The sequence below is a fragment of the Vanessa cardui genome, chromosome 7 (genome assembly GCF_905220365.1).
Source record: "Vanessa cardui chromosome 7, ilVanCard2.1, whole genome shotgun sequence".
NCBI lineage: Eukaryota > Metazoa > Arthropoda > Insecta > Lepidoptera > Nymphalidae > Vanessa > Vanessa cardui.
Genome location: NC_061129.1, coordinates 6,807,337 through 6,831,260, shown reverse-complemented (window position 1 = coordinate 6,831,260; position 23,924 = coordinate 6,807,337). Strand labels below are relative to the sequence as shown.

General features: G+C 32.2%; 1 protein-coding gene across 1 annotated transcript in view; it reads right to left on the bottom strand.

Annotated features, from left to right (window-relative positions):
• Positions 1-7,696: 7,696 nt before the first annotated feature.
• LOC124531294 (neuroligin-1-like) overlaps positions 7,697-23,924 on the bottom strand; it is a 62,927-nt gene continuing 46,699 nt past the window's right edge. Inside the window, exons 5-15 of the mRNA XM_047105808.1 lie at positions 23,227-23,385; positions 21,839-22,027; positions 21,214-21,299; positions 20,847-21,014; positions 20,266-20,386; positions 19,637-19,833; positions 14,570-14,692; positions 12,304-12,449; positions 11,219-11,346; positions 10,320-10,472; positions 7,697-10,204 (exon numbers count right to left, since the gene is read on the bottom strand). Of these exons, the coding sequence (XP_046961764.1) occupies positions 9,294-10,204; positions 10,320-10,472; positions 11,219-11,346; positions 12,304-12,449; positions 14,570-14,692; positions 19,637-19,833; positions 20,266-20,386; positions 20,847-21,014; positions 21,214-21,299; positions 21,839-22,027; positions 23,227-23,385 (2,381 nt within the window). The 3' untranslated portion in view covers positions 7,697-9,293. The remainder of the gene's footprint in view (positions 10,205-10,319; positions 10,473-11,218; positions 11,347-12,303; positions 12,450-14,569; positions 14,693-19,636; positions 19,834-20,265; positions 20,387-20,846; positions 21,015-21,213; positions 21,300-21,838; positions 22,028-23,226; positions 23,386-23,924) is intronic.

Below are 23,924 nucleotides of genomic sequence, written 5' to 3'. Positions count from 1 at the left end.
GATCAGGACAAACCCCAATAATGTTTTGTTCATGTCATAATTCATCTCATCGTGAAGAAAAACATTTAATTGAAGTCGAAATTAATGTATAACGTTCATAACTAATTCAGGCAGCGTTGTAGAATGTTCCAAATGTTACCATTTAAAGGACAAGTGGACATATACAGTCAGTACCTTAACTAATTAACAAACAGTTATAATTAATTGTTACAAATAATATTAACCCTAAAACGATCAAGGCATATATTCCAGACAAGATCAATAAAATAAGTTTGCTCTTAAAAGTTTTCTAATTCTCGAACTTATCTAATATTATGTACAGCGCTATCTCGTAATAAAGTTATTCTTCCAGTAAATATAATGTCGTACCTATTCGTCATGTCTTCTCTAGTAAAGTTACTTAATTAAAAAATAAAACAAATCAAATTAAAATCACACATACGATTTTAAATATGTTTTTTTAAGGCGGCTAATTTTTATTGCATGGTAGGCCTATGAAAAAGTTTTTTTTTTTATCTAAGAAGGTATTATTCACTTAACAAAAATTCTGCATGATATTTCGAATGTTTATGACGGTTAGTGATTGATTGATTCATTAGAACAAATATACAATAGACTGATATAACCTATTAATGATGCTTAATGTTTTTATTTTAAAAAATCTATGTATTTTATTTTATTTACACAATAAATAAATGAAGTATCATGATATTGTATGTGATCTACACTGCACGATGTTGTCTACGCTAACTTGTCCCAAACAAGAACATTCGTACAACTCGTGTATGTGTGTGTGAAATTCCATTCGATAATGCATCTTAGTAGTGCTTTCAATCGCTGAAATATATTTACTCCGTTTCAAACATGAATTAATCACTTGTATTTTGACTGGGGTAAATTTGGTCAGTGCAATTCCGAATACGTCACGTCGTATCCTGTCGCTTTGTAGCCAAGTAACGTACGACCTGAATGAATGATCACACAACACCTGCCGGTCAGCGCTTTCGTTAACTATACTTTTAACAACATATTACATTGCTATGTATATATGAAATGTATTTGTATATATTCTATCAATGAATAATTAGTAGTTTCAATGATTACAAGACAAATTGATTACGAATCTGAAGGATTGCTACCTTTATTGTCCTTTTTATTTTTGAGTAGCACTTCAACTTTTAAAAATTATATTTCATTTCGTCGTCATATTTCAATCGACCAGTTCAAAATGAATCAATTAAAAACCTGTAAATGTACCGTGTTAGACTTAGGCCACCTCTTCTTATGCTGACAAAGTTAAGAGTTTATTCCATCACGCTGCTCCTTTTCCTTCACCGTAGAGAAAGAGATAAGTTATAAACATAAATTAAGCAACCGAAATATCAGTAGAACTTCTCCGGGCAAGCTTAAGACCGGTTTAAGCCCCATAATCATCGATTAATATTCACGTGTTCGATTGTCTCATCGATTATATTTAGAATAATATGATCATAAGTTTTTGCTTTAGACAAATGTATTACGCTGAAAACCTATGTTTATTACGCTGAAAACCTATGTTTTCAGCGTAATACATTTGCGCAGTCGAATATTTTAGAAATATATCTATATATATTTCTAAAAAATTCGAGTGCGATACTGCAACGAGCCAGTAGTAGTACACGTAGTTCTAGTTGAAAACGACATTTGAAACTGTGAACGTTACATTCAACGACTGTCACGATCTTTGATGGATTTTTCGCAGAACAATGAAGAGTTCTGAAACACATCTGCTGTATCTACTTTTGTTCAATTTATTACATCGTTTATAATGAATATTAATTATGAATTATTATTTTTCCTTTAATAAATTTAGATTTAAACTACGACTTTATTTATAAACTAATATTTTACACGAATAAATCCTTCAGTAATTCGACAAACGGGTACAGATCTCGACAACGAGCTTAAAATTTCGCCAGTCCGGAATTCCGTCGGATGGCGCCTACTTTATAATACTTGGTAAATTAAATTACTTACATCCCGCTTCGTTCTTAAAAACGACGATTCTAAAAACGAGAATTTTATTTATTATTTCTAATATAATGTGTATACATCCAACATTATCTTTGTTAGAGCGTTATATATGGTCGATGGTAGTAAAAAAATACTTTGTTGTTAATTACATTGTCACAGATAGTATTAGCCGTAATGAATATTCTTAAAAATGTACTATGTAGGTATATAGGTTTTTTTTTTTTTCTTTTTTTTTTTTTTTTTTTTTTTTTATGGTATAGGTTGGCGGACGAGCATATGGGCCACCTGATGGTAAGTGGTCACCATCACCCATAGACAATGACGCTGTGAGAAATATTAACTATCCCTTACATTGTCACTGCGCCACCAACCTTGGGAACTAAGATGTTATGTCCCTTGTGCCTGTAGTTACACTGGCTCACTCACCCTTCAAACCGGAACACAACAATACTGACTACTGTTATTTGGCGGTAGAATAACTGATGAGTGGGTGGTACCTACCCAGACGGGCTCGCACAAAGCCCTACCACCAAGTAAAGGTTGTAATTCATATTTCTTTTATCAATAAATTATTTGTATTTGTATTGTTTCTGTTGTAATAATGTGATAAATTGATTGATTCGGTTTCAATTTGAACTAACACATATATGATGATGTTTACGATGTTTACTAGGTAGCACGTCATAATATAGACATATATATATTATATTTAATAAAAATGTTAAGTTGGTTAGAAAAAATGCTTTGAATCCTGTCTTCATGAGACGTCTTTGAAGCGACGTTAAGGTCATTAAAAGTGTAAAAAGATGAAAGAAGTAAGTAAATTACATAAGCTAATATAACAACGCATAGTATAACATTATTATTAAAGTAAATGACAAAGTCATTTTAAGCATTTCTCGTACAGCTCAATTGCTGCTTACTAACTGTTCTTTAGATGAGTCAGAGATATCAAACGCAGAAGTAGGACGAGCAGTTCGTATGAACGAGTTGATCAAAAAAGCACTGTTAATATAGCTAAAAAAATAGTAAAAATATGTAAAATTAAGTTTCAAGTTGACATAAAAATTGTAAATAAAAGTTCCACCATGCTCCTCCAATTATACAGAAGTGTACATGTATCCAATAAATCTTATTAAAAAACAAATATACACGCCGAAATCTATTCCTAAAAAACAGGGCTAAATAAAATCTTAAAACATATATAAAACAGGATTGAAATTCTTCCCTAAATTATGAGCACACAACATATATGATTCCTGTTCTTACAGAATTTTTTATTTCGGAAACAGTTTGTATGAATTTTAAAAATCCGTTTTTTTTTTTATGCGATAGTTGGCAAACCAGCAGCAGACTTACCATTTAGAAAGTGAATACAATATCCCATAGAGATTAACAACACCTGGGGACTTGCAAGTTCGTTGACGGCCTTTGAGAAATAAATACAGTCTTTTCTTAAAGACTCATATATTTCCTAGTCATATCCGTTAGGGAAACCTGCCTCCGAAAGCTGGTTCCAGAGAGTGGTTGCGCGAGGCAGATAATGCACTTAATGCACTTAACGGCGAAGGAAATATTATGTATGTGGAAATAGATACATACATTATCGTAAAAACTATTTTATCAAAAGAAATATTTTGCAAGTTTTAAATTAATTATTACCTGTCCCTATTTCAAATGCAGCCTACGTTGCAGACAAACTATGCAGGGAATTATATTTTTCTCTTACAAAATACATAGCTTAACAGAATTCGATTATGTTATGTCAGAATAAATAAATAAATAACAGAAATAATAATTACAATACTTAAGGTCACACGCATCAAAATAGTTTATCACTGTAGTTGGTTTTAAACATTTCTCTTATACGATTATACGAGTCAAAGTAAATACTTACCGAGTAAGCCTGCTGCATAATACATTAATATTAACTTTTTCGAATCAATGTTAATACTATGTGCAATAAATAAATAAATAAATATGAGACAACATCACATACATTACTCTGATCCCAATATAAGTAGCTGAAGAACTTGTGTTATGGAAATCAGAAGTAGCGACGTTACCACAAACACCCAGACACAAGACAACATAGAAAACTAATGGTAATCTACATCGACTCGGCCAGGAATCGAACCCGGGACCTCAGAGTAGCGTACCCATAAAACCGGTGTACACACCACTCGACCATGGAGGTCGTCAATGAATATGACTTATAGATTAAATACATACTTGACGTTAATATTCACAGAACAGTTTTACTGTGTCATGTATGTCAGCTAAGTTAATTTTTCATGTTATAAATAGGCCGACCGCCACATTAATCACCGCACATAAACAATAGCGGTATAAGAAATATTAACCATTCCTTACATCGCTAATGCGCCACCAACTTTGTGAACTAAGATGTTATGTCCTTTGTGTCTGTTGTTACACTGGCTCACTCACACTTTCAAACTGGAACACAACAATACTGGTATTTAGCGGTAGAATGTCTGATTGTATACCGAAAATTTAATGAATTAATCACAATTACAACTTAATACAAATAAAAATTGAATTATTTTGATAGTATTTTAGGCAACTTTACCGTAAAACTCAACTTCTAGATTTTTTAGTAAAATAAATACTGCCTCGCTTGTCCTAGACTTGTTCAAGAATACGATTGTAAAGTGGCTCCTCACCCGTTCATCGACCTTTCCATACGTGGAATATCACCCTATCTTCTTAAGCACATTCAATTTAACTCACCTCGCTTAGACATTACAAAATGCACTCAGGTTAGGCGTTTAGAAATAATAACGTTTCATCAAAAAAATTTTAAAATTTCAATTAATTTCATTGGGTTTTTGAACTATAATACATTTTAGGTAAGTCAGATTTCAGTCTATTATTATTTTTTATTTAATATTAAACGTATAATATTTTTTTTTTAATATACTTCATATTCCAATGCGTTTCTTAACTAGAAATGCCATGTGAAATTGTAATAATTTAAGACCCTATTTTTTAAGTCAGAAGTTTGCAACTTAATGCAATGAAAAGCCGTCGAGAAGATCCGTTATCTCCAAAGATTTTCTTGGAAGTGTTGGAAGTGTTAGAGTTGGTTTTCAGAAGTTTAGACTGGGAAAACGAGGGAATAAAAATAGCTGGGAAATACCTAAGCCAAGTCGCTTCGCTGATTACATCATAGTGTAATAGTGTTTTTATGTCAATGCTAGAAAACTGGAATTCGTGATAAACGCGTTTGGGAATTAACGTAAAAAAGTACATTGAAAAAAAGGGATTTTTTTAAACCATACTCTTCATAAGATATAATATGTATACATTGATATAATATGTTAATAGAAAATAACATATTTAAAAAAGTAAGGAAGCAATGCTAATAGAAACAAAAATAAAAAAACGAGAGGTATCTTGATACGACTGGCGGAAGCGCAGTTGCTATCGCTATATATAATAATAAAATTAACAAAATTATTATTATAATCATGTCTGAATTAAAATAATAACAAAAAATAACGTGTAAATAATATTATATAAAAACGAATACAATAGAAATAATTTTGGTTTATAGACGTTTTTATTGCGTTTTACTAATTTCACATATTCCTAACCAAAGGTACTTTTATTGACTGTTAATAGTAATACTTAGAAATTGGATAACATTTTAATTTTTATATCTACGTCACATTTATATTTAGTGACTAAATCGTAATTAAATTTGCAGCTATCGTATCCCATCAATATATAAAACGCTTACGAGAGAAAAAGACTAATCTGTTATGTTTGGAAGATATTGAATTAAATTCCTTTATGAGTTGTTTTATGCTTAAAGAACTTGGTAATAAATAAAAGGGATGCAACTAGACCGAGCCGAGATGGCCCAGTGGTTAGAACTCGTGCATCTTAACCGATGATTTCGAGTTCAAATCCAGGCAAGCACCACTTTATATATGTGCTTAACTTGTGTTTATAGTTCATCTCGTGCTCGGCGGTGAAGGAAAACATCGTGAGTAAACCTGCATGTGACTAATTTCATAGAAATTCTGCCACATGTGCATTCCACCAACCCGCATTGGAACAGCGTGGTGGAATATGTTCCAAGCCCTCTCCTTAATGGGAGAGGAGGCCATTAGCCCAACAGTGGGAAATTTACCGGCTGTTACTTTACTTTACTTTATGCAACTAGATCTATGATCAAATAACACATCAAATATAAAAAATTACAACTATTTTGATGATAATGAAGAATACTTCAGGTATAAAGAGTATCTTATTCCTTTATTTATTTATTAGAATTAAAGTAAGTACCTATAAGCAAAACATATCAATACAAATGTTTATTTTAAGGGAGCTAATGAATTCAACGAGCAAATGTACTGGTCGGAATTTTAATCCCTAACAACAACACGTAAACAAATTATATACCAAAATGCTGACCGTCTCCCTATCCATTACGTTCGTGTCAATAAGTTATATCAACGATATCAAATTACTAGCAATATAATATAGCTCCGACTATTTGTTGTTGGGACTTCTATGTGAGCCGCGTACAATTAATTTATAAACAGATTACATAACTATTGTTTCGTCGTCTCGGATCTGTTTTGATTACTTCGATATTAAGCTTTCTATTGAAGTCTCGCGTATCATTTCTTGGCCTTAATAAACAGATATATATCTGATGCGATATCGTATTATCGTTTGATTAATTTTTTTATTAGAATTTTATTAGTGTTACTACAAATAGTCATTAAATGACTCTTACTTTTTTGTAATTTAATTATATTATAGATTCAGTTTGGTTACTTTTCATGAATTAATCTCGATTAACCAATACGCTAAGTAGGCTGGAGCCTACAGCGGCAAATTGAGCCCAAATTCGATACGATAGAAGCCAAATCATAAATGTTGCAAAAAAAAGTAGGGGCGGTAAAAATTGAATAGCCTACTAGCCTATTAGCGGCAGATTAGTAAATCCGCCACTGGTTAATCTTCGAACCCATGGCTGTGTACATTGGCGATGTAAGGAATGGTTAATTTTTCTTACGGTTGATTACAACCGAAAATTACTAGTAGGTATGACAACTTACCATCAGGCACCCATATTTGTCCACCCGTCAATTAATAACGAAAAAATAAATAAAAAAGGAATTATAAGTAACTGCATCCACAGTATTGACGATCCAAATAAGCACATATCTTAAGTATTAGTCTAATATTCTTATAACAAAGAAATAAACTATGGAAACTTTTATGTAAATTACAATGATAAAATGTTTGCGAGTTAATTTACTTAAAAATGGTTAAGGGTACTAAAATGTGTATTATTTTAAATTAAAAAGGAAAGCGGACCGAAAAGAAGCCATATAATAATTAGTGGACACCAAAACCCACAGACTTCAGAGCTCAAAGAAATGTTCCGTTCTTAGGTCCTTAATGAGCCACTAACCTTACGAACAAAGATATTAATAAACATACGCCTTAATTTTACTCATTACTTACCCTTCAGACGAGAACCTACTGAGTATTACTCTTTGGCAATAGACTAAGTTAGGGCAGTAGGTATACCGATCAAAATTATAAAATCAACCATTAATACAAGTTAAAAAATTGTAGTCAATTACGGCATTTTAGAAAAATAAGAAACAATTTAAATTTCAAATATTTTATTTGACACCATATTATACGCAATCCATTTATATACCAAATTGTAACAAAATGTCGATATTTATAGCTATTTCACAATAACAGTTTTAATTATCTAAGAACAATATTTAGCTACAGAAATCTCCAAATTTTTTCATCACAAATTAATAAAAGTAAAAAAAAAAACACATTAAAATATATAGTTTCTCAATCATGATTGGATAAGATTTTTTAGCCTTTTCGTGTCAATACCGTCATAACTTTCAAGATAACATCGTTACTTGTAGTCGTTAAACAGAAGCATATAGAATTTAAACACAAACATTTAACACAATTCCTTTTAGGAAAAGTTCAATAGATTTTATTATTTATATATAATTTATGTCAATACAACAATCATCATGTACAGAGAATTTAACACGCAAGATACAAAAAATTATAATAGTTAAAAATTCCGTTATTAAATTCCATAGCACAGTCGTCGCAAACGCTGTGATTTCAAATTCTTATCATTATAAATAGTAACGCCCTTATTTTAATCAATTCCACAGTTACATGTATGATGATGAATATTATTTCGGGTTTCGTTACCTAGATATTTAAACTTATCATTAATGTCACATTTTGTCACAATGTGGATTATGATGGTTAATATTACTAAATCACTCATCATTACTTATTCATCAATTCCTGCGAAGATAAAAGTTTGGACGAGTACAATTAGTATACTGACAACATTTCTTTGATTACTTTCATATCAGTAATCATAATTTACAATAAGAAAAAAGATGACAGTTAAACAGGGGAATCGTTGAAACCTATATTAACATATATATGTCGTTGTTTTATGGAATGTAAAACAAAAAAGTATTTACCCTGTTTACCTTAAATTTAAATTAAATCATTTATAAGTTTAGGAGTAAGAACCAGATTTAAATATTCATACAAACTCGTACTCGCCCATTCGTCGTAATGTAATAGTTTTCAATATTTACTTATCAAAAACTACTTAAAATTATAATATCTCATTCAAAGTAACTTTACAAAAAATTACATACGCAATATAAATAATTTATCCTACGTCATTGAAACACTTTTTTCAGAGATAAAATTATGATACACCTATTATTTCTTTAGTCTTTTTGCACTATGTTATTGTTATATTCACATTTATTAAGTATACGAGTCAGCTTACAATTAATCTACAAACTTTATACATTAATTCTCTGAGCTGAAACATCTAATAGTAGTCAAGACATACGTAATTATAACTTTCAGGACCTCGTGTGATTTAACTAACCATTTATATTGACTGATCGTGTCTTATCTCCTATTAAACATATCTTTAGCTCAAATAACCATTCCTCGATTTAGCAAAAAGTTTAAAACTAACCTATATTTACAACCTATTCTCACATACGCAAGAGAATCGCATCGGTACTTTTGAATTTACTTACGCTTATAAATATTATAGTAGTTGTGTTACGTTTACATTATTTACATGATAATTAATACATTTTGTTTTGAATAAATTATTTTAACATTTATTTACATGGCAATAAATTTGAAAATCACAACTTTGTCCGTGTATTCACTACAACTTCCGCAGTGTCTAATATCTGTAAATCTCATACAGATATTTCTTGTATTTGCACTCGCTTTTTCATAATTCCCGGCGGTGCAGGTGTTGTAGCCGCTGGCGGAACTCTCAAAATACCAGAGCCGCCGGCAGCGATCGATTCAGAGTCACCATTCGTATCAGATGTCGCATCCGACGAATCCGTTATCGGCCCAAATTTGACTTGAGTAGAACTATCTACAACGCGTGGTTCAAAAGTACTAGTTCTACCAATAGCATCTGAATTTCGTCCATCAACTCTTTGTATATCTGGTTTTTGAGTATCGATACAAACAACACTACCCGCCTCTATCGCGCTTCCGACACTTACATCCGGTAACGAACTGCGCGCCGCTCGATGTTTCTCATCGTAACAACTGTACTCGCCAAAAGTGGGCTCTCCACAATCCGATAACGTCCGCAAATCGAACTTGGAACCCGAACTGCGCGGCACGTGTGCAGATTTACACTCGAACCCGAAACCTTTTCCGTCGAATGCTCTCACCTCGTAATCTAATTTTCCATCATAATTGTCTGAAGATGAAGAGCTCCCGGCCTCGGCAAGATCATCTTTGCAACGCCGAGGCCGGGAGCCTCGCTGGTGATAGATACCCGCGAATATCAGAACGTTTAAAAGTAAAAGAAAACAACCGACGGCGATTGTTACAGTGAGGGCTGCGGTGTAGGATTGGTAATGGGATGAAGCTAGCCGACGCAAAAGAGCATCATCGGGTTGTATGGGCGTAGTCGTAGAATTGGGAGGGCATTCCGTTGATAGCGCAGGAGGAGCTGGAGATGGTTTTGGTTGAGCTGATCGTGGCGGAGGAGTACTGCGACCTAATTCTCCACCACGACTTCCAACGTCAATACTTACTACATGCGGTACGTGTGCGCGCGAAAGTGATTGCGTTCTTACTGCACCTAATAATAGAAAAGACAAAACACGTAAATTAAGAAGTTTAATCAGAAATCATAAACCAAAAACATTTGTCTCAGCAGCCGTTATGCTGCGATTCTTATCAGATTTAAGAAATACCTTCATAATAATTGGCATTATCGTCTTGAAAGTGATGATGTCTCATAGCGGCATCTGGCAGATCTGATCCGGGGCGATGCAGTTGCGGTATTAGGGACAACCACAATGACATTTTGTGACCACGATAGTGACTCCTCATCTCCGATTTGCCGCCTGTGACCCAAATTACAGAAACAAATTGAGATAAATGACACTAACTCTTACGAGGGGACCAAACAAGGTCAAAGTAATCCCAACTTTTAATAAATAATTAGACAGATTGATAACTTAGGAAATAAATTAGATGAGAACTCGAATCTTGGAATTCACTTTATGTAAATTTTAATTATACAAATTACTTGTTTTCGGATTTAAATTTATATTTATTTATCTTATTTGTGAAACCGATCAATTCTAAGACACCTTTTCTACATTTTATAAAACAAAAAGAGTTTGTTTGTTTCTTTATTTGAACTCGCCAATTATAAAATCGACAATAATATAATCAAATCAAATCTGAAAAAATATTTTAATTGCCTCTACTGATAAAAGGATAAATGGTTTGTTTTTTTGACCAGACGATAAAAATTGCGATTTGACGGGCAATTGCTGCTAACATTCTTTATTCCACGTGATCGTGATTAATACAGCAATTACTTATATTTTTTACTTGTATCTACTTAATGTCTTAATCTTAATAATTCTTATGTAACTAAAATATTTTTTTACTTATGTAATATTGAATTTTCCTTGCATGATATATAATACCTTCTTTTAACGTTTGATAGCCTATTGTAAAAAGTGTCTGAATGCAAATATTTAACGCTAGCGATTGCACAAAGCAGGTAGTATATAAAAAAATAACATAAAAACGTTTTAGTGTCTTACGAACTAAATTAGATAAACTATACAAAACGTACTGATTTCCATATAAAGTTGGTTAATAGTGTCGTAGGTATCCCAGTAGGGAGTCTGGTCGGGTCCGATTGGGACCGCTTCCCCCATCACGGGGCTCGGCGGCGGTGTTGCAGAGGGATCATTTGGATTGCTGTCATAAAACATATAAAAAAAAATTATAATCTACAAATAAAAGTAAAAATTATAGTTGGATACTCGAATGTCAAAAAAAGTACAAAATAAAATTCAAAGATTAACCTACATTAGTAAAGATTTTAAAATCTTCTCTACAATTTTCATTCTTAAGATGTAGTTGAAATCTTAATCCCGGTTCAATCTCGTTCTAACTAATCGGATGTGATTAATTAAACGGAATATAAAGTAATCTACACTCTTAATTTACTGTAAAGTAGCAATCTGAGCTTAGATTTCATTTTATGTTATCTGAAAAATGATAATATATAATAAACCGACAAGATAAAGTTATTATTGAGTTTTATTGTTTTTTTACAGATATAATAAATATAAGTAAGTTTTAAACTAAATGTTAGTCTGTCAAATTTTATTACAATTTAATAATTAAAAAATCTTTTGAAATTTAATTTAACACACACTTTCAGTAATGATGACAAATGTGTCTACTATTTATTCGAACACAGATATTCGTACTATATTTTTATATAAAGACGCTCTCACCGGTGACACTATAAAAGCCAGTCGAGCCAACAGAACTGAATCAATAAGATATTTTTATAATATTAATTTAATTAATCCATTTACAACGATCAAAACTAAAACTTAACATATATAAAATTTAACAACTAAATTATTTAATTAATTGGAGTTTGATTAAAGTCTTTCAAATTAAATAGTCTCACCTTCGTAGCATATCCCAAACTTCATTTTATTCAGTCTACACCGTAGCAATGTTACAGTTTAATTTTCGAGTTCCAACGATGGTTTGTTAGAGGTCAACCACTTTGTAGAATCTGGTTATTTGCTACGAATGCTTACTCGTTCAATATCTAACAGCTTTATTTTCGACGCTGAATGGTTTTTATTTATCCTACACTGTGTTGATATTTGCTATAGACAAAAAAAGTCTTACCCATATTTCACGAAATTCGCGAGGTAGTGCATGCACAGCTTAGACAGTCTTTGTTCAAGCTGCGTGAAGTTTTGCTGGTGGTGTGACAGTGATAGTGGCATGCCAAGATAATATGGAAGCTCCTCGCCGTGAACAGAGCCTGGACGCTACGAATAAACATAGGATAATTATTTTAACGTAGCTTCAAATAGCGTTAGATTTTAATTTCATTAAAAGATAATTCTACTGTTTTTACGGAACCATCAATCGGTCAATCTTAAGATTTATAAAAATGAGATAAATCAGAAAAATGTCGTGTCTTGTCTAGTATCTAACTTAAATGAATAGTCACATAAAATATAAATTTTATAAGGTTCTGAATGCAAACCCAATATATTTATTAATTTGAATTAAATTATTTATACATTTATATTGTGTTCTGTTTCAAGGTCAAAATGATTATGAATATAAGGAAAAATTTGTTCTACGTATGAAAACAAAAGTTTTGGAGAATTTTCACCTGGCTGTATGTATACAAATGTGGGATAAATTTATCCGATTCAATCGTGTAAGTCTAGCTTTATAGCCGTTATCTTCGATTAAAATCCTTGAGCTTAATCGTCTGGACTTTTCGATTTTCACTTTTTATTTCGGCACAAACGTCTTATTATTTATAAAAATAAATCCTCGTGGGCTAAACTGAAGATTTTACTTTGTAAATACAATAATTCAAGGACTTGTATAATAATATAAGTTATTTTACTAAAATAAAAGAACATTCATTTATATATCTCAGAGGTATGACGAAAGAAAATTAAAATACGCAAATTTATATTCTATCCCAGTTTTATTATTATCATATAATCATAATTCGTCTGTTTGTGATGAATTATTGCAAGCGCTTAGAAAAGATAAACGGCTACCTAGAATCTATTCTGAAGTAACTTCAGAATAGATTCTAAAATTCGAAAATTAAAAGTAAAAAAAATCTATTTTATATTATTTTCGACGATTGTGAGACCGGTTATGGTCTTATTTTATCCATCAATGTGCAGCAATTAAAGACCATTCTCGATTGTAATTTACTAAATTGTTACGATTTAACAAATAATTAATTTTAGAGAGAGGACAAAAGATACTGGCCGCCTAGAAAACGTATACACTCTAACTATTGTATACTATTTGAAATTAAAAAAATATATTTAAAGGAGATTTCATCTCTTTTGCGCCAAATGTAGATGAGTGACTTGCACTTTAAAATGAAGTGACATCAAAACAAAACCTATCGCAGGTTTCGAACTTCCGAAAAAATATTTTGAACAAACGCGACGTATCGCGGGCGACCTATTAGTATTACATTATTAAACTTAAGTTATTAAGTTTTTGTGATTATAACGAGTTTATTTAATTTCCTCGCAAAGCCTTTTACGTTTACAAACTAACGTACAACTCGGATTAAAGGAATACGTGACTAAACTAATTTTAAGAAAGGCTTCATTTTGAAATAGTTTATTTTTCTTCTTTTTATTCATACTCTCTTCTAACGGGGCGCTATATATTTTTTAAACAAGTAAAGCTTCTTCTAGCAACATTTTTAAAATGAGTGAAAAGTTTTAGTGGCTATTTTAAATAGGAATTAGCCAAGTACGAAGCAGAAACTACATTGTATAATTAAATGTTGCCCCACTATTGTAAATCTGCCGATGTCACTGACCATCGAGTAATTAGATGGTAGCACAAAAGGCTACTAGCATCAGGGTTAGGATTCATGATATATAATTTATTCACTGACATCTTTCTAAGTCTGGGCTGCTACTATAGACAGAAATAAACGCTATTTCTTTTATTGCCTAGAATAATTGGACCCTACAGCCACGTAGGCTGTAGTCTACATGTTATCCACTATACCATCACGATAAAAGTAAGAACAAGAACATTCAAAAATAAACTTATATTTTTATGCTTTTAAAGCATTAATTTTGAAATTAACCAAACCAACATTTGTACAGGATAGGTTTTGTAAAAATATTTTAATGTGTAATGAAAATGTTTAAGTAAATATGTGAAGGAATTTCGTACAAAATCTTAGTATAACAATAATTTATAAAATGTGATAGTCGTCTCAAGAAAAAATCCGTAAGACCAATATCGTACGTATTTACATATATTTTAACTAAACAATATTATTTTATCATAGAATACAATTGCTATATTAAAAAACTAAAAACGTGTACAATAAACTTCCATAAATTAAACAAGGTAATCCTAAAATAGAAAATTAATTTACCTGCGGGTAGTCTTTATCCTGCGAGAGATGGTGAAAATGTGTGAAATATGTCACACCGCCGCGCAGTGCATGGAGGTAGCCGAGTCTAATCAAGGGAGCTGCGGTCCGGCCGTCGCTTAGAACCTTCAACAAGTTGTACGCTTAATTATCGTGCACAAAGTGAACGAAATAAACACGCTACGACCTGTACGGGTCTGGTCCCGACCCGTAGCGCCGTATTAAAATTACTCTTTAAAGGTTATTTTTTTTTAAATATTTTAAAGAAATATTTTTTCAGGATATTTTATAAAAATTGTTTTAAAAATACCCTTTAGACAAAAATAGCTTTTTGAACATTTTAAACATAAGTCTATTTATTGCTTTTAAAAGAATGACTGTTTATGCAGTTTCGTGACGGATATACCTACATTACCTATATGCTTGCTTGCTTGCCATGCTTTTTTTTCTGTCAATATACTCAAGCAAAAATTGTCGATCCGTGCCTTTTTTATATGACCTGCACCCTATAACTTTGTCTTAATATTTCATTTATAAATCTCCAAATGTACTATTTACTTATTTTCAAAGGTAATGTATTTGAAGCGCTTTGACAACCTACAATTAACGTTTATACCTACTTCAAGATCAGTCATTGTTTAGACGTAACACGCTATTTGAACATCGGTGATACACGCGGTTTTCATTAAATACTAACAAATAAATATCTGCGAATATTACTAATTTTAGTGTAATATTTATACTATAAGCATTATATAAAATATATCTTTATTAAAATTACCCGTGCGACGATGACTTCGCGCAATAGCGAACTAACTGCCAGCTCCAAAACGAATAGCTATCCGTTTTAGAAAGGGTATCTTCACGGAAGAGTGTATAACGGAAAAACTTTTGGAATATATCACTATACGGTTCATAATTTTTTATAGGAATCCAGAAAACTCCTTGAACTTTTCTTATAAAAACGTAACTACGGAAAATCAATTAAATATGCATTTTATACATGATATAAACAAGGAATAGGTAATACTCGCAAACTAATTCATCAATTTTAGTTAGTATGTTTTTAGTACTTAATCAGTAGAAGCAATAATTGTTTTTCAAGAAGTTACTAATTGTTTAAGAACTTCTTCCATAGAGTCAAAAGAAAGCTTGAGAGTGGGTACGACATACAGTTTTGGAATTTAAACCTGTGTTTTTGGATATCACATTGCTGCGAACTCATCATTCAGATGAGTATTGATTTAATTTTATAGTATGGGTAAGCGGTAACAGGCAATAATAGACCACGTAATGGTTATGGCCATATTAGTACTGTAAGATATATTTACCACTTCTTAAATCACCAATACGCAAACAACCTTGGTAAATAAGATATTATCTCCGGTGTGTCTGTAATTACGCTGCCTCCAAAATGAAATACAACAATACTAATTATTGTTGTTTGGTTGTACAATATATGATGTATGGATGTTAACTACTCAGGCGGGCCTGCACAAAGCCCTACAACCGATTGAGGCTGCAATATTTTAAATTACGTGCTTTAAAATTCATTATTTTTTTTTTGGCATATAAAATAAATTTATACTGAGTATATTTTAATCAATTCATAGAATGTATTAACCGGAACATGTTTTGGCACGTCTGTCACAGTCAAACAGAATTAACGCATTCAAATTGCAAATGCGGAAAGGACGATTGTTACTATGAACTTTATTAACGCAATCCGAAATAAATTCGGCTTTTATTCGCGTCACGTGTATTAATTTATCACTTTACAGTCTATTAGGTCGTATACTATCAAACGTGAATCTACACTAATTATTATTTATTGAAATAGGCATTAAATAATTTACTTACAGTTATTTACTTAATAAACGGCAATAATAATTACTATTTGTCATTATATTTTATATAAAATATAAAGACAAATATATTTATATTTTTTAATGGAATAGGTTGGTGGACGAGCATAAGAGCCAAATGATGGTAAGTGGTCACCATCACCCATAGATAATGACGCTGTAAGAAATATTAACTATTCCTCACATCGTCAATGCGCCACTAACCGTAGGAATTAAGATGCTATGTCCCTTGTGCCTGTAGTTACACTGGCTAACTCACCCCTCAAAGTTCAAACCGGAACAGAACAATACTGCGTACTGTTATTTACCGGTAGAATATCTGATGAGTGGGTGGTACCTACCCAGGCGGGCTTTCACAAAGCCCTACCACCCAGTGTATAACGAGTAGTTAGGCATCAACTCATCAGACATGATGATATTCAAAATATAAGTTTAGTCGTGATCATGACTTTTGCTCATGTGCTCTTCTACGTCATACAGGCGTTGCGAGCATGTACGATAAAAAGTAAATAAATCCTAATTAAACATTTTGATGGTTCGACATATATTTATATTGAACTCATTCCAATAAATAAAACAATTTTTATTCGTGTCTAATTAGACGCAAATATAACAACAACCTTAATTGCTTCTCCTAAACGAAACAATTGATTGAAATCTTACTCAGAACAAATTAATTATTTTTGACTAACATTTAACAATAAAGTAAAATAATTAAAACTGTATAAACAGTACTACCCGTCTTAGGTAAAATAAATATACGTTACCCACGTATTATTTATCTTTATTTGGGTCAAGTTAAAATTGCTGTGTCTACGTCACGTCCATTATATAAAAACTAATATATCTTTATAAAAAAAAACTTATAGATACAACTCGTTCAAAAGCTTGTATATAATTTCTCTTCAATATATATTAAGATTAAATATTGTGATAGATTTTTAAGCTATCGTCCAACCAATATACAAAACTAAATTATGGAGTGTGGAGGTAAGTGGAACCTTATCTACATATGAAAAAGTATCCGTCAAAATGTTAAATTAATCGTAGCGCACAGAAGCAACAAGGTAAATTTCAATTTACGCCCTCTTCGACAACTTTTATCACGCAAATTGCCCATTATTTTTCAATTATTACAATATGTAAAACATTTTAAAATTAAACAGTAAATACAAAACAATTAATAAACGTATTATATCTTGAAACTACAACGTAAATATTTGCGGTTATTTTATACTCGACTGTCTATAATAAACTGTCACCAGAAATATTAAATATTCTAACTCAGAACTTAACAACTACTGCATTCATACCATGTGCCTATGCAACTGACATTCTGAATAGTTGTTGAACTATTATTTACTTTTTATAAGACACGTTTTTGAATTGAGAATGTTCTCTTTGCCTCTACACGCCATCATCTAATTCAAAATGGCCGCCTAATAAAGAATTTTTAAGTGCTTATTAAATATATCTTCAAATGACTTTGTATTAAATGGACAGTTTTATAAAGCAGTAAAGGATAATTAATGGTCCTTACATTAAAACTCGTTAATTTTTAAAAATCACCATAAAAAGATAACGAATTAATTATGATGTTGATGGCATCATAAATTTCATTGAAGATAAAAGTATTTTATAACAAAGCCTTTTAAGGTTGCCATCTTGTATTCAACGTACACGAGCGTCATTAAGTTCCTTTGTACATCACAAGAACGATCGATGAGTTGCGAAAACCGCTTGAGGCTTAAATTAAGATCGTCTGTGATACCGGAACGACAGCTACGACATGGCGATGGCTGATCTCTCTAGTTCTATCTAGTCTGCATTTAGTTGTCTGTGTTTAACTGTCTTCGTATATAATTTTACCGTTTTAAATAATTCAAATGACTATAGAATATTTTCTGATGTTTACGCTGGTAAAAGCTAAAGTCTTTCTTATTTATTTTATCTGTTACAATACTTTTTTATCAGAATGCTTCACGTTTCTTTATAAAAAAAAAGTAAATAAATTATAAATAGTTGTCAAACATACAAGGCCTTTGATATTCTGAAGCATTTTTTAAAGTTTTCTGCGCTCCGGATATTACAGACCCTTGGACGCTTGCCTTACCCATTTTCTTAGGTTTACGATAGTTTTGGTTATCAGAACTAGATATATTATATACACCTAATTTGGAATATTGATGTAAATTTATCTCAACTACTACCCTACCTTTAAAACCGATTACTTGAGAACTTTCGAAAATAAAAAGCAAATTTCGATGATTTGATGACATTTCGATGACAATTTACTACAATTCTTCCCTAAGTATTATTCCTAGTAACCAGAAAATACTGTTCCTCCCTAAGCCTCTTGAAGCATAAAGCAATAAACATAAAAAATATGTCCCTAATGCAGTTCCTCTTGATTGATTATAACAATTTGTTTTTGTTTTGAAGAAAATAATATATTAAAATACATATCGCGACTTGCACTTCAAACAAATTAATTTAAATTATTTTATATGTATAAAAATAATAATAATATAAAGTAATATTATATTTATATTATTCCTACACGTTATTTCAATCACGGTAATAATAATCATTGTGGTTTTAAGAGTGAAGTAAAAAGTATGTATTACATTATTTGGATTAATCTTCAGGAATGAAAAACTTGTCATATTTTCTCTTTAACGTGATGAATTCAATAGCGGTAGCGATAACTACTTGGTTATCACTTTAAAAAAATGAAAAGAAAGTCAGCGACGAATACGTAGTTCATTAATCATCACGCCTAGGGTCACGTACAGCGAATTGGGCCTCCACCTCTTGCGCCTACGCCCTTGGAACCAGAGAACAAAAGAATGACCGTTAAAAATGGATCGTAGAACGCACGAATACAAGATATTTCCGTTGGAAGTGAAAAGATAAAGTGAAATTTATTTTCCACGTCTGAGTTGTTTTAAATTTTATATTAAAATAAACGAAAATAATGGAGGCTTATTTCAAGGTTTCAGAAGAAAACTTGGCACTCATTAAACAAAACTTTGTTTTAATTTTAGAAACTTTACCTTAACATCAAAAAACTTAAATGTCTAAAGGCTGAAAAAAAATGAAAGAATAATATAAGTTTACAATAATTTATATGAAATAGCAAGCTGTTTCTTATTTCAATAAAAGTAACATCGTGTTTTCCGATTTAGAATAAATTAAAACTTACCTCTAGCGTAGCGTCTCGTACACTAAGCGGATTCTGCACAGGTTTGTCCCAGTCCGTGTACTCGTTCTTGAGGGTGGAATAAATCTCATTGAGGTGGTAGTAGTAGGCGTTACGGACGAAGGTGCGCAGAATGCGGTCCCGCCGAGTCTCGTTGAAGCCAAACTCCAAGTCTTGAGCATTGAATTCCAAGTAAGATTCTGCAAGTAATGGCATGTCATTCATTTGCATAAATTTATGAGCGCGCGCGGCATTCATATTTAATTAAAAAGTGGGAGAGTTTCCTAAAATGTTGAACCATTTTTCATAGTTATTGGCGGAGTTTTATTGTAAAAACTTAGCTCAAGTGTAAATTTGTCTAAACTTATTCCCTATCTAATCTAAAGTTTATTTAATATTTTTATAATAATTTTCGTATACCTTTCATGGAACGGAGCATAAAAAATGTTATAAATCTTGTAAAACTGACTAAAGAATATTTTATTTCTAGTTACATTCATATTCAAATAGTAAAGTAGTAATTTTTATTCGTATTATAATTTTACGCTGAAACAAAACCCGCCTTTGTGCTATGCATATATTAAAGAATAAAATCATAGAAACATATTAGCTCGTTATTTATAACAAGTTACCTGTTGTGGTCAGACCGAACAATAGCTCCCTGTGCGGAAAGTCGGCGAGCTCGTGTCCCGCAGCGCTCGCCACGGCGGCCGCACCCGCGCCAAGTCGGGAATTGTCACTCGGCGGAGGTGCCTACAGGTAAAACTTAATTAACGCCTCTACTGCTATTCCTTTTTTACTATTAATCATTTCCATGTAATTGTGATGTTTTAAAAACATCAATAAGTAAGGTGTTCTTTGATAAAACATAAAATTATTCTTGGTACTATTTAAGTTCAGTGGTTTAGCCAGGTTTAGAAAGTACAAGAGTAAGTTACTTGTATTCATATTATTATATTATTAGATCTTCACAGAAGCATATATCTTCTTCATAATAATTTGTAGAGTATTGTATATAAAACTACTAAATATTTAACGAAACAAAATACGTAACGTTCTTCATAAAACCTAATAGTTCTATTTTAAAGCAAACATTTTTAAAGAAAAATAGTTACAGCATCAAATACAAACTAATACTGCACGTTTGTAAAAGCTATTGGAAATAAATGGAGCGTCTAATAAACAACGAATTTCAGTTTGGTAACTTTCTTACGGAAGAGGGATTCACGATAACAGTTCCGTCTACAAATGGCGCAAATCCAGGTAAAAAGCGGGGCGGATCGAGCCGAATGGCCAGCAGCTCGGCGAGCGGCTTGTTGCGTAGACATGGCGCCAAATCGTCTTCAAGTAAATCCCCATGACACCCGGTCTGCTCCGCTACCTAAGAGTAAATTTAAATACATACAAACATTACTGCAGTGAAACTGAACGATGTACGAGTAGCTACAGGAAAAAGATTTTAGTGAAATAAAGCCCATACAAAACTGTGCTTACAGATTAGGTTAACTAATTTACTTAAATGACTTTCAGCAGCTCACTCAAAGCAAACACTTTATACGTTTTTAATGTAGCGAATCTACCTTTCTTTTTATCGTGAGCGGTTCCCTCTGCAACGCCCATGAGCTAAGCCCCGACCCGCTTAACAAGACGACGCGCTTCAGTAGTTCTGAAACAGATAAGATAATTTAATTTCGTTATTTCCGAGAAGGATCAACGGCCTAATGAAATCTATTGGCTAAACACGTTTTGGTTTTAATAAAAGAAAAGCAATTACCTCGAATAAAGGGATTGTTTGGGATTATTAATTATTTGCTTTTTGTCAAATTAATCGAATTATATTAGGTTTTTAGCTTTGTACCTGTACCGAGAGCTATCATAATTACATTAAGTGACGAAGGGTCCAAAAGAGGCTCTTGACACGAAAATATAATGAAATCTGCCATGAACCGGTCTAATTATAAACAAAAGGAGACCCATGCATCATTCGTGAACGACTGCTATTTGTGGAGAACGCGGTCTCGGTAATGGCGATTACGAAAGCGAACCCTCACAATTTTATTTCATTGTATCATTTTTTAAAAGAACAAGAGAATTTGTGAAAATTAAATTCCGAGAGTTAATTGTTTTTGAAATATAATTTTTTGTACAGAATATTTTGCAAAATTGAGACCATTTCTAAAAAGCTGTTATCAAAAAACGTCTAACCTCTGGCAACGGGAGAGACGGCAAGAAAATTGGCTAGCGCTGCTCCAGTGCCGTGTCCCATGAGAGTAACTTTTTCAGGATTCCCTCCAAAAGCTGGTAAATTTTCTCGCAACCAGTGTAAGCCAGCCACGAGATCCATTAGCCCGAAATTACCCTGTGCAGATCCTTTAGCACCAGTCTTGAGAAAACCTAGTAGAACGGTTAAATTTTTCAAAATAACATTTACAACTTTTATTTCTGTTAATAAAAACGTCGGACCATAGATATTAAATGATTAGATTTAAAGTCTAAGGCCGATGGTAAAGAGTTAACAAAGCAAATGTTATTTAATATGACGTAATTGATGTCTGCAATTTCGTGATAAACATTAACACGTTGTTGATGGCTTGTATGGTGACGTATAACAACGCATGCGGGTAATTCGCACCAAATGCGTCAATTTGCGGGCGATGCCATCCGCGCGTCACGACAAGCCCGGGATCACTTATCAGTGAGTACTATCGGACATTCCCATTTCCATATTAATTAATGACCACGATTTTGCGTAACACGTCCTATTAAGATCCAGGCTAAATATTGTACATGTATACTTCATATGACAGAGATGTACAAGTTAAATCCTAAAATCATACGCGTAAGAACCGTCGCGATGGGTATTACCCGCTGCCCAATAAAACTACCGCTAACCAGTAACACTTTGTTTTGATCGATTGGAAGTGTGAGTGTGTTTGAGTTGAGTATTACGATCAAAAAATATATATAATCGTAGATAGAAATAAGTGACTTCTACATCATACAGACACATCACTTAAGCTTTAGGAATTGGTTTATACTGTCTTTTTATCGTCAATTGTTTTAACGTCAGCAAGTCCTTGAGTTATTATTTTATTCTGAAAATAATATTCAATATACTTTGTTTGTTTAAAATGTGTTACATCTTATTGTGTGTTAAGCAAGTTATGCTTGATTTAAAGATTAATTACAAGCTTATATTGAATTGTAAGCTTGAGTTCAATTCCAGGCTAAAATAAGAATTTAAAATAAGAGTTAAATTAAAACATTGTTAAATGTAAATATTTTCATTCTATTGAGTGCAAGACGTCGATAATTAATTAAAAAGTTGAGTCCTTTTGTAAGTTCTCATAAATTCAGTAGTTACTGCTTAGCCTCAAGCAAGGAAGAGCTCAAAGCGATTTTCCAATATTACGAGTAGGTGTTAAAGTTTACTTTGAACTTTAAATACACAAGAGCTGTGTAGATCGAAGATATTGTGTAGATTTTACGAGGTCCTTAAGACATTCTATGAAATTATAGTTTTGATATACGTATATTTTGTCAACAATAAAGCTTTGCGGTCTTCAAAATAATGCTATCAGTAAATTACTTACCAAGTACGCCTAGTCTAAAGTTGATAGTAACTACAATGATGTTTCCATGTGCCGCGAGCGTAGTGCCGTCGTATGCATTACCCGAGCTCCACTCGTAAGACTCCCCGTGCACAAACACAAGGCACGGCAGACCTGCTCCCTCGCTCTCCCCTTCTAAACCTGCGTATTAAAAATGTCTAAAGAACCGTGAAGAGCAATTTTCTAACGCAGAAAGGACCGTCATTACGAGAAATGGAATATTAACATTCTATTGAAGTAAATATGATGTAGTGAAATCAAAATTAACATGCTCTATATGCTTTCACATAAAGAACCGTTTTAATGACGATAACACACTATTGAAACAATATTATCTGAATAATTATTTAAAATATATAAATGTCGTTTAATTAAATACCTTAAAGAATAATTATACTATTTTCAGTTGCAATAGCAATAGCATATAAGCATAAATAAAATGAATATAGTTTTCAAACTAGGACGCATACATACAGCAGCACGACAAGGTATTAAAATTCTCACAGAAAGTAAATTAATAGGTTAAATAGTTGCTTCCACAATAGCTTCATTGGAATTTTCCATCGAGTGTTCTTAATTGTTTTTTTTAGTTGCACGAGCTTGACGTCACGTTGCTCAAGGAGGTCTCTGCCTCACTTCCGCACTGCTTGCAGGGAGCAATATGCACTGCAATGCACTAC